Source organism: Micromys minutus (genome assembly GCF_963924665.1).
Source record: "Micromys minutus genome assembly, chromosome: 25".
Taxonomy (NCBI): domain Eukaryota; kingdom Metazoa; phylum Chordata; class Mammalia; order Rodentia; family Muridae; genus Micromys; species Micromys minutus.
This window is the reverse complement of record NC_137960.1, coordinates 18687525-18705978: the sequence shown is the minus strand read 5'-3', so window position 1 is coordinate 18705978 and position 18454 is coordinate 18687525. Positions and strand designations below refer to the sequence as shown.

The 18454-nt window shown below is 40.2% G+C and overlaps 1 protein-coding gene across 1 annotated transcript; it reads left to right on the top strand.

Moving 5' to 3' along the window:
• Positions 1-5569: 5569 nt before the first annotated feature.
• On the top strand, positions 5570-6819 carry LOC308437117 (DNA dC->dU-editing enzyme APOBEC3-like; the record flags this gene model as incomplete). The annotated part of the gene is given in 2 exon segments (XM_080938192.1): positions 5570-6533; positions 6536-6819. Coding segments are annotated over 2 exon segments (1248 nt in total).
• Between the last annotated feature and the right edge of the window lie 11635 nt (positions 6820-18454).

Below are 18454 nucleotides of genomic sequence, written 5' to 3'. Positions count from 1 at the left end.
TGGTTTGATAGCCAATAAAATCAGGCAGTGCCCAACAATTCCTGAACATATGAATTCTACAAAGTGTTAGTCCTCTGCACCAAGAGATAAGACCTTTTTAAAACCACCAGCCATGAAATCTGGCAGCTCAGATATAATATCTTCCACCCAGTCTGCTTAAAGATCTATAGTCCTGTTATACGAACTCACACAAAGTAGATTCCCTGGAAGGAAATTAAATTCATAAAGATTCAGCCCTTGTTTCATAGCATTGAGGAGAAAAGTGAGGAATTCCTAAACCATGTTCAGAAATTGAATCAACTGCATTTAGTGAATTAGTGCACACCCATAAAAGACTCAGCTAAGCCTCCCAGTTGTGGGCTATAAAAGATTTCCAAGCTCTTCTCAAAGTAAGAAAGAATCAAAAACAGCAGCAAGAAAAGGAGATCAAGTTTATGTTCACAAATGTGTTTACTATACATTGAATATTTGCCAAACCTTAACCAATTACTCCTTTATGTACTGTAGTGTGTGTGTGCAGTGCAGTTTAGGGAAGAAAACCAAAAGAAAATTCTATCCCATAAATTCACTGGGAATAGGCTTTTGATTTTTAGAAGAAAATTATTGTTTTATTCTGTAAGTGTTGGTTACAATTTTTATTTTAAAAAATATATGCATGAAGAGATAATAAAAAGAATAAAAGTAAATTTCATGCACAACAAGAACACATGTACATTTTTCCAAGCCACATGACAATTTAAATATTCTGATTGGGAAGGAAGAGTTAATATTAAAATTAAAGTTTTAGTCTATATGATTGACTTTTCCTTTAAAGAAATGTCTTAATTTATAATAAGATATCTTAATTTATAATAAAATATAGTAGTAAATTAATACTTCTTAATAAATTAATATTAATTTATCAAGAAATGCTCATTTCTTGATAAATAAAAATAAAAGGGGAGAAATTATCAAATATATTGTCTTTTCCCAGATTGGAAATGCTCAAGTATTTATTCCTCTGGCACAAATGAATTGAATCTCACTGTCTATGTCAATGATTAATCACTGGCAAAAGAATATAGATAGTCATTAAATATACAGACATTAAAAAGTATAAGTTAAGCTGAACATAATCGTTTTGTCCTTTGTGCTTATATTCAAAATTGCATGAGTAGTTATGAGATATTCGTGACAAATTTTAGTGTAAGGAAAAAAAACTATAAAACTGCCTTGACACATAAGAAATCTGAAGCTGGGAAAGCAATTGGCTATGTGCATCAAGCTAATTACTGTCAAAACTCTGGTTGCAATAGAGACATTGATGTAAAAGAATGCTATGGCTCAATCAATGAGGCCCGCTTGCAAATAAACTTCCGGGGAAAATTCCAACTTACATAAAGATAGTAAGTGACTTGAACATGACAACATACTGACATTTGCAGCAACATTAAACACTGTCTAACAGCAAGATTTTCACATCATGAACTGTAAAACCCATTGTCAATACATTAATTACTACTCAGTAGGAAATATTGAAAACCCTACAAGAATGCTAAAGGAACACATAACTGTAACCTGATGCCTGACCAGATTCAGTTTCTTCTGCTCCAAGCAAACCCTGAAATGGGGAGCTGGCAAGATGGCGCACTCAATGCAGTGCTAGTTTCCAAAGAGGAGGACTGAGTTTGGATATCCATCGTTGTTCGGTGTGAACACACACCTGCAACCTCAGAACTGGGGAGGCAGAGTTGCAAAGACTGTGGGAGTTTACTGAATAGCTAGTCCACCTGAAGTGTCGAACTCCAGGCTCACTGAAAGGACCCTTCCTTAAAAAATGAAACAGAAAGCAAAGGAGGAAGACACTCAACATCGAACTCGCAGTCAAACAGAAACACACAGAGAGAAATACACACTCACCAGAAAAACTCTATCAAAAATGTTGTGGTGTTGCTGTTTAAAAGAACGTATTTGCACTGGCATTATGGCTCAGCAGATAAAAGTACCTACTAGCAGACCTGACTACCAGAGTGTGATCCCAGGACCCAAAAGGTGATAAGACACAGACACATGTGCACACACATGTAAACACACACACACATACACACATAGACACGCACATTAAATGTACATGATAAAGATTTGCTGGGCTGGAAGATGTCTCATGTCTCACTGGTTAAAAGTAGTTGCTGTTTTTTCAAAGGCTAGTAAACACCTACATGTGTGTTTCATAACCACCTGCAGCTCCAGTTCTCTCTAGTCTAGCGCCCTCTTCTGGCATTCACAGACACTGCATCCCTGTGCATATTCATGCAGAGACATGTATACATAATTAAAAATAAACATGTTTTTATTTTCTGTACACATAATTTGGACAGCCTTTATCTATTCCATGTGCCATATATTTTTAAGTAAATGTGGGTTGACTTCAGGCTCCATATATGCCTCCCCTTACATTTTCTATTTGTGGTTTAATGAGAACTTTCTGTGACATTTCAAATGGGATATAGCTCATTCCTACGGGAATATGATAATGTTTGATAGAATAATTATGGGCTGGCAGTGTTTTTAAGAAAAAAATTAATCTACATGCCCAGTGATAAGCGTTCTCTGGATCAGTATCTGTGCTCAATAAGTGCTTGGATTTACATCGACTATTTTCAAACTTAAGAATTCTCTAAAATTCAAAATGGAAAATTATGGTCCTACTAAGAAAGCAAACAGTGTTGCCATAAGAAGCTTTTTAAGGAACAGGACGCTAGATCATTCCCATAGCACTGGAACCAATCACATTTGATAGGATCACTCTATAGCTCACTACACCATTGACTTGCTCATTCAGAAAATATCCGCTGGAGGGTTTATCATCTCACCTGGGGGTGGTGGCAGCACGGAACCCATATCCTCACAAAGATGACCTTACTGTGAAAGAGAAGGGACAAACGAGACAGGAACTTACACGGCGCATTAGTAACTTCCCAGACATGGATAGCAGAAGGCATTTGTCTCCCCACCTCATTGAGAACCACAGTGGGTCCAATAAAACTTTACTTGAGGAAGTCAACCTGGAAAATGTCCCAGCTTACCCCATTAATAACACATGATGCTTCATCTATTCATGGTACCACCCACCATGGCACAGGGATCCGTGTAGGCGTTGTAATTATTTTTTCCCCTTAGACAGAAGTGTCTCCATCCTGTAAAGGATGGATGTGATTGCCCAAGTGCATTCTTCGTTTGGTTCCTATAGAGACAGTGCTCAGAGGGAAAGAATGACTGGATGGTTTGTGCTTAAAAACAAGCAATAAACAAACCTGGATTGCTGGTGGGTGCAATACACCACTGACAAGGGACTGAGTTTGTTGAGATTAAAACAATGAGACACTTGGTGACTCATGTGTTTATCTCTTTTATGTGTGCACAACATGCTTCTTTCTCAAACTCCTAGAGTCACAAAAGAACAAGACGCTCTGAATCGATATGAAACAATGCACTTTCTTCAAGGAATTCACAGAAAAATTTTGGCACCTTAACAGAATTACAGCGTCCTGTGATGTGCATAATGCTAGGACATTGACAAGGACCTGCAGGACATCAGAGATGGAACACTCCATTTGGAAAGGGTCAAAGGTAGTTGTCAGCAGGCTTCCTGGAATTAATTTGTACCTGGGTTGGGGTATCTAGGTGGAAGAGAAGGAAACCCAAAGAAGCAGAGGGAAGCCCTCTGGATAACTGTAGCTCATTATTGAGCAAGAGCACGTTTGACATACAGAACTGTGAGCAGCCAGCCAGTAGGGATGGTAGGAAGGCCGCAGGAAGCTGGTTGTTCCACAGGCAGTACCTGAGGTTCTGGTGTGTTTTCAGAAAAACTAATGTTTTTAGATTTGAGGAGAACAGAGAGCAGTTTGGACATGAAGAATTGGGATGAAAAGCCAAAGCAAAAAGGATGGGCACAATGTTTACACGGGGCATTGACATACTTGATCACTGACTTCTAATGGGAAAGAAAGAAAATATGGCTGAAGGATTCTACCTGCCATGGGGAAGAAGGAACTAACTGTCAGGTTGTCTCAGTTTAAGGAGGCTATTCCCAGATCCAGCTGTATTTCATCCAGTGAAGGGGACGCGCAGAGAGCTAGAAACACAGTCTTAGGATGTCTACTCATCGTCTCTTTCAAGGTCTCCAGCCTTCATTGTAACCAAATTGTGAGAATTTAATTAACATTTAACGGCTTATACTAAAACATTCAGGATAAAATCCAGAAAGACAGGGGTTATCTCCTCTCACCCTTGGAAACAAGCCTAGAAAGATCATCTTAGATGTCACATAACTCCTGGGTACGTACCCCCGAGTGCCTGTCACTTGCTGGAGAGGTGTAATCACATTTACTTTCCCTTTCACACTTTTCACAATATCCTAGTTGTCCAATCAGCATCCATGTCCCTTGGAAAAAGAAGGAACGTAAAAGGAGGAGATGGGATGTATCCACGCGCCAAGAATAATACTGAGCCATAAAGAATAAAATTAGGGTACCTCTCATGTGTGGCATGTGAGTGGGGCAAAACTCGACAACAAAGGTGGAAGCTGCAGAAATGGAAAGGGACAAGGGAGAGGAGATAGGTGACAGCAGCCAGCCAGGGAGGGGCTGAATGGGATCAAAATACTTTGTTTGTACGTATGGATACATCACAGTGAAAAACACTGTGTGTGTGTGTGTGTGTGTGTGTGTGTGTGTGTGTTTAACTGTGGTCATACAGAAAGAAATGACTATGCTTGGCAATGGCATCTTAAAACTCTTCTAAGAATCCTGCAGCTGCTATTGTGGCTGGAACCTTCCTCTTTCAAAACAGAATTCACAGATCACACTTCCATTACAGACCACAAACCCAAGCTGTTGTGTAACAGAACAGGAAGCAATCAAAATAGATACCTATATTTTTTCTGTAACTTTTTATAGGTTCGCATCTGTACCTTGTCTTTGTAAATAAAATGCCTCAGATACTCAGGGTATATTCATAAATCAAGACATTTTTCTTGTTCCTTGTATAAAAAACAATGACCAACCAGTTAACTCAGTTCATAGACACAAAGATAATAAGTAAAAATAAATGGTGAAACCATAGCAGAGACAGAGTGTGTTCAATTGTCTGAATGACACAACAAAATAAAGAATATATTACTTCCAATTCCAGACTCTGTATCACGTGGAAAAATAAATCACATAACATTTAAACAAATACTTGTAAAAGCTGATGAAAATAACTATAACACTCAGAAATTTTTAGAAGAAAAGGACTAAGAATTATTACTAATGAAAGGTCTGAGCTATACCTAACCCTGTTCCTTCATATTTGCTTATTTATCCCCAGGGTAGATATCCTTCTTTGTTTCTTTGTTTACTTGTCCATTTGCAGTGCCAACATAGTCGGGGGGATTTTACACACTCACCCACGGTGATCCGACGTAGCCACACCCGTTTTGTTTTGTTTTGTTTTAATAACTATTCATTGCGAAAGTTTGCCTGCCTTTGAAAGATTTTTAGAAGTCATTAAACATTTCATTTAAGAACATACTTTTCGAGTTGTACAAATGCAACCCCAGAGTCTGGGGCCCAGAGCTGGGATGGGACCAGTTTGCCTGGGATGCAGCCATCGCAGATCCAAGCCACCGATCAGAAACCGGCTAAAGAAGTTAAATCAAGAGACATTCTACTTCCATTTTGAGAACCTACACTCTGCTTATGGCCGAAAGAATTCTTTCCTGTGCTATGAAGTGAATTGGAGAAACTGCGGTGTACCTGTCTTCACTCACCAAGGGGTCTTTAGGAAAGAGGGTTACATCCATGCTGAACTCTGCTTTTTATACTGGTTCCATGACCAAGTACTGAACCTGCTACCCCCAGGGGAAGAGTTCAAGGTCACCTGGTATATGTCCTGGAGCCCCTGGAGCCACTGTGCCGAAGAGGTAGCCAGGTTCCTGGCCACACACCGCTACCTGAGCCTGGCCATCTTCATCTCCCGCCTCTACAACCTAAGGGACCTGAACTACCCACGGAAGCTCTGCAGGGTCATTCAGGAAGGAGCCCGTGTCGCTGTCATGGGCTTACCAGAATTTAAAAAGTGCTGGAACAACTTTGTATCCAATGGCACCCAGCCATTCAGGCCTTGGAAGAGACTGGGGAAATATTTTTGTTTCCAGGATTTCAAGCTTCAGGAGATTCTCAGCAAAATGAATCTGCTAAGAGAAGATATCTTTTACTTGCAATTTAACAACAGCCACCGGGTCAAGCCGCAGGGGCGGTGTTCCTACCAGAGGAAGCCCTATCTGTACTACCAACTGGAGCAGCCCAATGGCCGAGAGCCACTCAAAGGCTGCCTGCTGCACAAGAGAGGTAAACAGCATACAGAAATCTTCTTCCTTGAGAAGATGCGGTCCATGGAGCTGAAGCAAGTGCGAATTACCTGCTACCTCACGTGGAGCCCTTGCCCGAACTGTGCCCGGCAACTGGCTGCATTCAAAGAGGATCGCCCAGACCTGATTCTGCATATCTATACCCCCGCCTGTATTTCCACTGGAGGAGGAAGTTCCAGAAGGGGTTGTGTTCTCTAGGGCGATCAGGGATCCAGGTGGACGTCATGAGCGTCCCACAGTTTACTGACTGCTGGACAAACTTTGTGAACCCGCAAAAGCCTTTTAGACCTTGGAACGGACTGGAGAAAAACAGCTGGCGCATACAGAGGCGGCCCCAGAAGATCGAGGAGTCCTGGGGCCTGCAAGATTTGGTGAATGACTTTGAAAATCTACAGCTTGGACCCCCCCCCCCCCCCCCGTTGCCTTGAATGACAAGAAGAGATTCAAGAAGGTCTTTTGGTAGCCACCTCCCCACCCCAAGTCCAGAAGACCTTCCTCTCCTATTTCTTTGTTTTCCTCTGGTTTTGTTTGATTGTTTGTTTTGCTTTGCTTTGTTTTGAAGACAGGGTCTCACCATGTTACTAGTCAACTCAATAGTAATCAAACTGACCTTGAACTATATATAAAACCTGCCAGTGCCTTCTGAGAGCTAGGATTAAGGTACACACTGCCCATTCCCAGTCCTGAGCCACTCTTCTGGGCCTTGGGCCCCCATTCCAGGTCTTTCCTTCCCCATTCTTTTATTATCATTTTATCTTTTTTTATCCATCAATAGGTGCTTAACTTTGTACTTGAAATTTTTAAGTTGGGCCAAGCATGGTGAAGCAGCATGCCTCTAATTCAAGCAGAGGAGGGAGGCTCTCTGTGAGCTTGTGATTGGCCTCGTCTACATAGTAGGCAAGACAGCCAGAGAGACCCTGTCTCTAGATAGATAGATAGATAGATAGATAGATAGATAGATAGATAGATAGATAGATAGATAAGTAAATAGAAGAAGTGAAAGAAACAAACAAAGAAAAGAGAAAGTTGTGCATGGTGGGTTGGTTGTGTGTGTGGTGTGTGCGTTTGAGGCAGGAGGATTGCCACATGTTTGAGGTCATCCTGACCATACAGTGAGACTCTGTCTCAAAAGAACACCAAAAGAACAGTTTTAAAATACAGAAACCTGAGTTCTTTTTCTAATAAAGTGGACAACCAGGTCCCCTCACCCATCAGAGTGTGAACGGCAAGGAAGGGAGTGGGCGACATGGCTCACAGGTGAGCGTGCTGGCTGCACTTGAAGATCCATTCAGATGCCAGCGTCTGCCTTCCACGGCTCACAGTTGCTCTAATTCCAGCTCCAGGGTACCTGGTGCCATCTCCTGGACTCTGTGGGCACCCCATATATATATACAATATATAATTTTTTTTTAAAAAAAGGACATACTTTTTTTTAAAAAAACTTAATTGTAAAAATCCATTATGAAAAGAGAGTTTAGGAGTCTCTTACTAAATAGACTACATAATCTTACCATTGAATTCAGCAATCATCCTATGGTATTTTCCCAGAGAAATCAACCCCCCCCCCCACATCTACACAAAAACCCTCAGACATGTTTGGGACAGTTTCATCCACAGCTGTCAAAATTCAGGAGCCATAACATCATGTGGAGGCATGTGAGTGGGTAAAAGATAAACTGTGATGTATTCAAGCAATTGAGTATTACTCAATATGGAAAAAAAATTATGGACTATTGTGCTGTAGAAAAAGCACATACAGAAGATTAAATACATATCCTATAGAGAGAACTGGTGATCCCACTTACGTGGCTTCATAGAAGAGTAAGCCATGTGGGTAATGAAAGGGTTGGTGGGCAGAAGGGTTAGGGTGGAGGAAAGGGGAGGTATCTTGAATAAGGAGGATGTTCAGGGAAGAAATATCATAATGGTAGTGGGTTCATGTGTAAACTGTGGACTCTTGGTAAGACTGAAGTATTAATGTGGTTCATCCTTTTTAACAAATGTGGCACAGTAAGGGGAAAAGTGTACTAAGAGTAGGCACAAGTGAGAAGCTGAGGCAGGAGGATCACTATGAGTTCAAACCCAGTCTGGACTAGAATGTAAAGACTTTGTCTCAAAAGAAAAAAAAAAAAAAAAAAAAAAAAAAAAAAAAAAAGGAAGGGAGGGAGAGAGAGAGGGAGGGAGAAAGTGGGGAGAAAGGAAGGAAAGAAGTGCTTAAAAAGTGAGAGGGGCTATCTGTATGTAAGAGGAAGAAATGGGAAATACTGTATCTTCCTCTAGATTTCCTGGGAGCCTGGAACTTCAGTACAAGCCTCACACATTGATCCTAGGTTCCATTTCATTCAAGGAAAACCTTCAAATATGTGCCCTTTCCTATCTGCTAGACAGTGACTGAGCACCAGAGTATCTTCTTAATGCTCTGAAGAAATGTCAATTTTACCTACCTTCTTCAGCTAACAACTTCAAGTAAAAATTCAGACCTTGGATTCAACTTCTACATTCATCAAAGGAGCTTCAGTTAGCATGTTTTTTATGGACTTTAGGACATACATTATATTTAAGCATAATTTTCAGCTGTTTTTTATGTAAAGATTCTAAATAAAATTTGACCTAACAGGCAAGAAAATTCTTGCTTCCAACAAATAGCAAAAATCTTTAGAAGCAGTCAAGTGTACAATATGCTGTTCCTTTGAGGGTGTCTCTTTTCAGCTAATTGACATAGCCATAATTCCACAGTGAGATTTATTCTCCATTATGGAATGCCCAAGAAGCTCCTGAATTCAACATACTATCCTGAAATCTGAGAAGACTTCCGTGTGCCCAAAGATAATGCCATTGAATATGGCTTTTCACTTTTAATAAATTTTTGGTTTTTGTAGAGTTAATACTAACCTCCGCATCAATTACCCAAAATCTGAAGCTTTTAATTCTAGTTGATTGGATTTTTGTGATTCATATTTCCCTATAGGCATAACTTTAATAACTTTTCTATTTTCTGTAACACATAACACTCACAAAGATTTAGGAGTCAGATAAGTTGCTGATTCAGTTTGCATAGCAGATTACCAAAGGGGAAAAAAATACTGCTGTGGGAAGCAGTTTCCCCTGACATTTGGAGTTCTTTGTTATGGAAGACATTATTTTTGATGAAACTAGACACTGACTATATCATTTGCCCTTCATTGCAATAGAAACAGGACTAGACATCGAAGAATGTAAGAAAGCAATCAAAAACCCTAAATCTCTACTACTAGAGGTACACAAAGGTACTTGAGTAGCCTGCATCTCTAAGAAGTTAGCTCACCTTGGGAAGATTGAGTATTGTGGCAATGCTGCAGATGGTGACAGTGGCCTATCTGGCATGTGTCCTAAAAGCCATCCAGAGTTTAGAATGTTTCTGATAAATCATGTGATCAGTATTTTCATGCAGTTCCTCATAATTACACCAAACCCTAGCCGTCTTGGAACCAAGAATCAAATACCAGGTTGAATATAAAATAGTATCTTGCCTAAAGCAAGTGACATTGAGTTTGGAGTGGTATGTGTTTCCGTATGTGTCCATGTGTGTATACATGTGGAGACCAGAAGTTGATGTGATAGGTTGTATCTTTTTCTATTATTCTGGGCCTTATTTTTAAGTCAGGGTCATTCGCTGATTATAAAATTCACAGTTTCCATTAGGTAGTCTGGCTAATGAGTTCTAACAATTCTCCTGCCCCTGTCTCCAAAGTACTGGGATTATAGACATGTGCCGCAGGGCCTCCTTATGCTTTAAGTACTTCAACAACTGAGCTACCTCCTCCACATTTATTTATGTGGTTTATGTAAACCAGCTGACATATCATAAGTCTTTTGAAGACCAAAACCTTAGGGGTGGCCTCAGGTTTGTCACCCATTAGCACTTCGTTGTGTCAAGGCATCTTCAGCCAGAAATGCCAGAAGACTTGCTTCTGTATCGTTGTCAAAGGTCTATTATGTCCTCATTAGGTAATACTTCAGCTCCTTCAGAAATCACAGTCCAAGACAGTCCTCTAGAACTCACTTTCTATTTCCTCAGCCAGATCTTTCAGTAAAGTGTCTGTCACTTCCTCTTAAACAGCAGCAAGGAAAAGGAATGGGGATCGGAGGTCAGGAGTAGCTGTCTTCTCTTTCCTACATAGCCCTGTTTGCCAAGATGGAAGTAAAGAACTTGATTAAATGGTGATGAAGCAGTCTTTGAACGAAATGTACAGAAGGCTTGAGGCAGCTTGGATGGGCAAGAAAAGAAACATTCTGAATGTATCACATAGTAGTTTGGGGTCTATAGACAGTTTTTGGCCCCATTAGCCTTCAAGGGTCACTGCCATTGGGTCCTCTCACATCTTTTAATTTAGGAAACATGTATCCCTACGTGGTTGAGAGGAAACAGATAGTTTTCTCTCTGAAATCCTAAGGAAATCAAATGTGGTGATGAGATACACAGGCTGGTTTGATAAGATGCTTTTAGGAGTAACCTTGAGGGAGAAAAGAAAGCAGGACTATTCAGTACAGAAAAATGGGGGAAGCTCGGGGCTACTTCCAGCAATGGCCTCTCTCAATCACTGGGAAAACTTTGAAACCTGGGATCCCTCAGGGGTATTAATGACTGAGGCTAGAAGGCTGGACCTTTGTATCACCCAACAGAAATCAGTCACAGACTACTCATAGGAAGGAGCACACCCTTGTCAGGATGGCATCCATTAGCACAGGACAATTCCCAGAGAGATTATAGACAGAGATTATTGCCAGCAGCCAATGCACTTAGGATAACTGTCTACCTCCTAAGAGAGAAGATCTGGATGGCCTCATGTCATTTGTAAAAATGGTCAAGACTGATTGGATTGGCTGTCGTACATTTAGTTCTTTGCTGAATACAGCATTGTCCAAATGATCTTTTATGGAAACATCTGGCTTGATCTTACAAATACTATAGCCTTTCATTTGTCCTTTGGTGTCTACATCAGGAAACAGACTTTGAGATGCTCACTCATTGTCCCCCACTCACACTTCCAATTAGCAAATAAAAATATATCGACATTAGGAGTTTTCAGAGTGTGAAATGTCCTGTATGCTTTGTGGCTTTTTATGTCCTTCCTGTGGCTGTCTCATTGATGGCGTTGTGGCTTTCACTCCTGACTACCCTAGAAAGGGATGTGTGGGAAGACAAAAGGAAACACACACTGTTAACATAGAAGTGATGGGTACAAAAAGCATGGAGCTCAGTATTCTGAAAAGCCATCAGATGATATTCACTCCTGTGCCCATCCACATACCTGGCAAACCAGTGAGGAAAAAGGACGGCACCACGCCAGATGGGTGAGACGGATCAGTGCCTAGTTCTCATGTTGAACCTTGAAATGGAGGCCTGAATCGGTGGCAGAATCTCAAACGAAACAAAACAATACAAAACAAACAAAAACAAAAACAAAAACAAAAACAAAAAAACCCCAAGGCAGTGTTTAGAAGACTTCTCCTGATTTCCCAAACAACCTTCTTCCAAATCAAAAACCTAACAGCTCACCACAGGTCTGCTGAAGGTCAGAAATGTGAACAATATACAAGACACGTCAGCTGCTTGCTACCTCTTGTTTTTCACGTTGTCTGATTGTCTTCTCAGCTGTGTCTCTGCCTATCTCCTGTATGCTTCCTACAGTAGCTATTGTGGCTGTTTTAAACATTCATCACCGTTAAAAAAATTCCATCTCTACTACACAAAGATATGGCATAATTGAACAATGTAGTAGACACTATCTGTAGAAAAGGCAAGAGGCTGTTTAATAAGACCATAAATCATTTAAACAGACTACTTTAAGAGTGTTTTCAAGCTGTGATGGTTTGAATGAAAATGACCTCCATAGGCTCATAAGGAGGCACTATTAGGAGGTGTGCTGTCAGACAGGGTGTGGCCTTGTTGGAGGAGGCACAGCTTTGGTGGAGGAAGTATGACACTGAGGCTTTGAAGATTCAGAAGCTTGAGCCAGGCCCAGTGTCAGTCTCTCTTTCTGCTGCCTGCCAATTGTATGTAGAACTCCCAGCCCCTTCTCCAGAATCAGGACTGCATGTGTAACACCAGGCTTGCCACCAGGATGATAACGGGCTGCCACGGTTATGGTGTCCTTTCACAGCAATGAAAACCCTAACCAAGAAACAACCAATATACAGAATCATGCCTCCTTAGCAACCACATGCCCTCTGCCAGCATGAATATCTATAGCAGTTCAGGGAACTGCAAGTCTCTATTGACCATTGACAGCAGTTCATTTCTATGGATCTTATTCCAAAGCGAGGGGTTTTCTGGTTCCATTTTCTGCAATCTTCTATCAAGACAGGTGCTCATGAAAAATATATAAAATTTTCAATGGGGACATATTTTTCCCATCTCAACTGGAGAGGTGGATGTCCCTAAAACTGTAACCTGACTGGTATCTGTTCCCCAACAAGCTGCCATGTGAAAAAGGATGCTCCTACTCTGACAGAAACTTGATGCACTGGGAGACTAACCAGACCCCACCCCCCAATCAGAGAAAAAGGGGAGGGTGGAAGTGTGGGAAGACTTGGAGGGAGGCACTGTTTGTGATATAAATAAATATTTTTAAAAAATAAATGCTATCTCCCTCTGGTCTCCATCTGTGCCCCAAAACTAAGGCTGTCCCACAGCCCTCCATATGCAAATCAAACCTGGAGAGAGTTGGTCCATCAGGAATTCTGTCACTTCTAAGCTCACAGGTGAGAGCACCACTTTTACTCCAATAACTGGCCAAAGAGGAACCCAACAGGAGTGCACAGGGTATAGGAACCACAAAACAGCCAGGGACGACGTGATTATTCCAGTCTCCATCTGCAGAGACAAGGCTGTGCCACAGCTCTCCATACCCAAATCCAGCCCAGAAAGAACGGGTCTCCCAAAAGTGCTGTCACTCCTAAGTTCACAGGTTCACTAAGTTGTCCAATAAATTGTCCACAGAGGAAACCAACAGTTGTTCATAGGGCAAGGAACCAAGAAACAACCAGGGGCCAGATCCTTCTGGTTTCCATCAGTGTCCCAGAGATCATCCTCTGACATAGATCTCTACACCCAAATCCCACGTGGAAAGAACTAGTATCCCAGGACTGCTGCCACACCTAAGATCACAGGCTCACAAACCCACAGGAGAGACAGGATCCAGTAAGAGACAGCAAGAATAACTAATACCAGAGATAACCAGATGGTGAGAGACAAACACAAGAACCAATGCTACTTGGCATCATCACTACATAGTTCTCCTGCCACAACAGTCCTGGATACCCCAACACACTGGAAAAGCAAGATTCAGATTTAAAATCACATCTCATGATGATGATAGAGGACTTTAAGAAAGTCATAAATAATTCCCTTAAAGATATACAGGACAACATAGCAAAACAGGTAGAATCCATTAAAGAGGAAACTCAAAAATCCCTTTAAGAATTATAGGAAAACATACACAAGAAGGTGAAGGTATTGGACAAAACTATCCAGAAACTAAAAATAGAAATAGAAACAATAAGGATATTATAAAGAATGACAACCCTGGAGATAGAAAACCTATGAAAGAGATTAGGAGTCATAGATCACTAACAGAATACAAGAGATAAAAAAGAGAGTCTCAGGTGCAGAAGATACCATGAACACAGGGGTCAAAGAAAATACAAAATGCAAAAACGTCCTAACTCCAATCATCCAGAAAATCCAGGACATAATGAGAAGACAAAAACAAAGGATGATAGGTATAGAAGAAAGTAAATATTCCCAACTTAAAGGACCAGTAAATATCTTCAACAAAATTATAGAAGAAAACTTCCTTAACTTAAAGAAAAAGATGCACATGAACATACCAGAAACCTATACAACTCAAAAAGATTAGACCACAAGAGAAACTCCTCCAGTCACATAATAATAAAAACACCAAATTCATGAAACAAAGGAAGAATATTGAAAGCAGTAAAGGAAAAATTTAAGTAAGATAAAGGCAGACTATCAGAATCACACCAGACTTCTCAAAAGAGACTATGAAAGCCAGAAGATTTGGGGCAGATGTCATACAGACCCTAAGAGAAAACAAATGCCAGCCCAGGCTGCTATACCCAGCAAAACTCTCAATTCTAATAGATGGAAATACCAAAATATTCCAGGACAAAAACAAATTTACACAATATCTTTTCACAAACCCAGCCCTACAAAGGGTAATAGATGAAAAATTCCAACAAAGAAGACAAACTATACCCAAGGAAAAGCAAGAAAATAATCTTCTTTCAACAAACCCAAAAGAAGATAGCCACACAAACATAATTCCACCTTTAACAACAAAAATAACAGGAAGCAACAATTACATTTTCTTAATATCTCAACATCAATGAACTCAATTCCACAATAAAAAGACATAGACTTATAGACTGAATACATAAGCAGGACCCAGTCTTTTGCTGCATACAGGAAACATACCTCAGTGACAAACAGACCCTACCTTAGAGTAAAAGACTGAAATTTTTTTTCAAGAAAATGGTGCCAAAAACCAAGCTGGAGTAGCCATTCTAATATTGAATAAAATCGACTTTTAACCAAAAGTTATCAAAAATAAAATGGTTCATACTCATCAAGTGAATTATCTACCAATATCTCAATTCTGAACAACTATGCTCCAAATGAAATAGCACCCACATTCATATAAGAAAATTTATTAAGCCTTAAAGCACACATTGTACCTCACACAATAATAGTGAGAGACTTCAACACCCCACTCTCATCAATGCACAGACCATAGAAACAAAAACTAAACAGAGACACAGAGAAACTAACAGAAGTTTTGACAGATATAGATTTAACAAATATCTAGAGAACATGTCATCCTAAAACAAAAGAATATGCCTTTTCAGCACATCATGGTACCTTCTCCAAAATTGACCATATAATCATTATCACTAAACAGGCATAGAAAAGGGCAGGAAGATTGAAATAATCCCATGCATCCTATCAGATCACCACAGTCTAAGTCTGGTTTTCAATAACAACAAAAATGACAGAAAGCCTACATACACATGGAAGCTGAACAACTCAATGATAACTTGGTCAAGGAAGAAAGAAAGAAAAAATTTAAAGATTTCTTAGAATTTAATGAAAATGAAGGAACAATATACCCAAACTCATGGAACACAATAAAAGAACAACTCTGAATGCATCCAAAAAGAACTGGAGAGAGCATACACTAGCACCCTGACAGCACATTTGAAAGCTCTAGAACAAAAAGAAGTAAATACACCCAAGAGGAGTGGACAGCAGTAAATAATCAAACTCAGGGCTGAAATCAACCAGGTACAAACAAAAAGAACTATACCTAAATAAATAAATAAATAAATAAAATCAACAAAACCAGGAGCTGATTCTTTGGGAAAATCAAGAACATAGACAATTCTTTAGCCAGACAAGCCAGAGAGCACCAAAACAGTTAGTTCCAAATTAACAAAATCAGAAATGAAAAGAGAGACATAACAACAGAAATTGAGGAAATGCAAAATATCATCAAATCCTACTACAGAAACCTATACTCAACAAAACTGGAAAATCTGGATCAAATGGATAATTTTCTAGACAGATACCAGGAGCCAAAGTTAAATCAGGATAAGATAAACCATCTAAACAGTTCCAGAACCTCTAAAGAAATAAAAGTAGTTATCAAAAGTCTCCCAATGATGCAGCACCCAGTACCAGCTGGGTTTAGTGGAGAATTCTATCAGGCTTTCAAAGAAAATACTCTTCAAAGTATCCCACAAAATAGAAACAGAAGGAATGCTACCCAGTTTGTTTGTGATAGTGAAGTCACAATCACGATTATACCTAAACCACACAATGACCCAACAAAGAAAGAGAACTTCAGACCCAATTCCCTTATGAATATCAATGCAAAAATACTCAATAAATTTCTCACAAACTAAATCCAAAAAAACACCAAGTTTTAAAACATTAATCATTCACCAGGATCAAATAGGCATCATCCCAGGGATGCAGAGTAGCTCAGTATACAGAAATCTATCAATGTAATCCACTATATGAACAAATTCAAAGAAATAGAAAAACACATGATCATCTCATTAGATGCTGACAAAGCATTTGAAAAATTCAACACCCCTTCGTAATAAAAGTCTTGTAAAGATCAGAAATTCAATGTCTATACCTAAACATAGTAAAGGCAATATATAGCAAACCAGTAGGCAACATCAAACTAAATGGAGAGAAAATTGAAGCAGCCCCACTAAAATCAGGGACTGGACACAGATGCCCATTCTCTCCCTACCTATTCAATATAGTACTCGAAGGCCTAGCCAGAGCAATTAGACAGCAAAAGGAGGCCAAAAAGATACAAATCGGAAATAAAGAAGTCAAAATATCACTACTTACAGATGATATAATAATATACTTATGAAATCCCAAAAATTCCACTAGAGGACCCCTAAATCTGATAAACAACTTTGGCAATGTGGCTGGATATAAAATTAACTCAAAATAAATCAGTAACCTTCCTCTACTCAAAGGATAACAGGCTAAGAAAGAAATTAGGGTGACTACTCCACAAAGGGGAGGAAGAACTTGTGGAGACCATATTCAGAGGTTAGGCATTTCTTCCTCCACTGCCCAACCCTCATTGAGGGATGGGGCCACCCACCATCTCCAAAATTTGAACCCAGAATTGCTGCTATCTAAAGAAATTAAAGGGACAACGAGTGGAGGAAAACTGAAGGAAAGGCCATTCAGAGACTGCCCAACCTGGGGATCCATTCCACATGCAGACACTAAACCCAGACACAATTGCTGATGCCAAGAAGTGCTTGTTAACAGGAACCTGTTGTAGATGCATCCTGAGAGGCTCTGCCAGATTCTGATCAATACAGAAGAGGATGCTAGAAGCCAGACAGCAGACTGATCACAGGGACCCCAATAGTGGAGTTAGGGGAAGGACTGAAGGAGCTGAAGTGGCCTTATCTAGCATCAATGGGAGGCAAGGCCCTTGGTCTTTTGAAGGCTTGATGCCCCAGTGTAAAGGAATGCCAGGGTAGTGAGGCAGAAGTAAGGGGAGTACACCCTCATAGAAGCAGAAAAAAATGAAGAATAAAAAGAAATTAAGGAAATGACACCCTTCACAATAGTCACAAATAATATAAAATTCTTTGGTGTGACTCTAACCAAGCAAGTCAAAGATCTGTATGACAAGAACTTCAAGTCTCTGAAGAAATAGAAGAAGATCTCGGAAGATGGAAAGATCTTTCCCATGCTCACGGATTGGCAGAATTAATATCGTGAAAACAGGTATCTTACCGAAGGTAAGCTACAGATTCAATCAAAATTCCAACTCAATTCTCCATAGAGTTAGAAAGAGCAATTTTTTCCCCAGCCGTTTACTGTGAGGTCATGAGATTATCTCCTGGATAATACAATACAATAGGCATTCAACCCACCCTTTTGAATTGATAAAGGCCTGTTGCCTGCTCTGTGATGTCCCCCTTGTTCCTCCAGCAAAATGGATGCCTCTCTCTAAAGGCTCTGACAGAATTTTGCAGTTTTGTTGTGTTCTTTCACACTGGCTTTTGCTAAAGTCTCTGTCTATTACTGTTGCCTTCTTAATAGAAACTAGAGTTCATTCCATTTATGCTTTACACACCATACTGTGCAGGGCCAACCCTGATGACCTATTATTTTAGGACTGTGGTATCAGTTAGTTCACAGCATATGGAAATTGGCAGGTGTGCTAAAATTTGGTGATGGGGAACAACAGCAACACTTGATCTCTTGACAAGGAAGGTGTTGGGTTTTGCTGCATGCCTGTGGCAATTATGAAAAGCAATGTACTGCACTCAGGCTCCTGTTGGAACTGCTGCTCTCGGTCTGCTATCTATAAGCACTGGTCAAGCCAAGAACTGGGGTCACCCTGCTGATCATGTACTTGGACTGAACAAAAGAAGGAAATGACTATTCATGTGCAGTCCAGGCCCAATGCTGGCTGGAAACCAGAGCAGAGCATCCAATGCCTCTCAGGC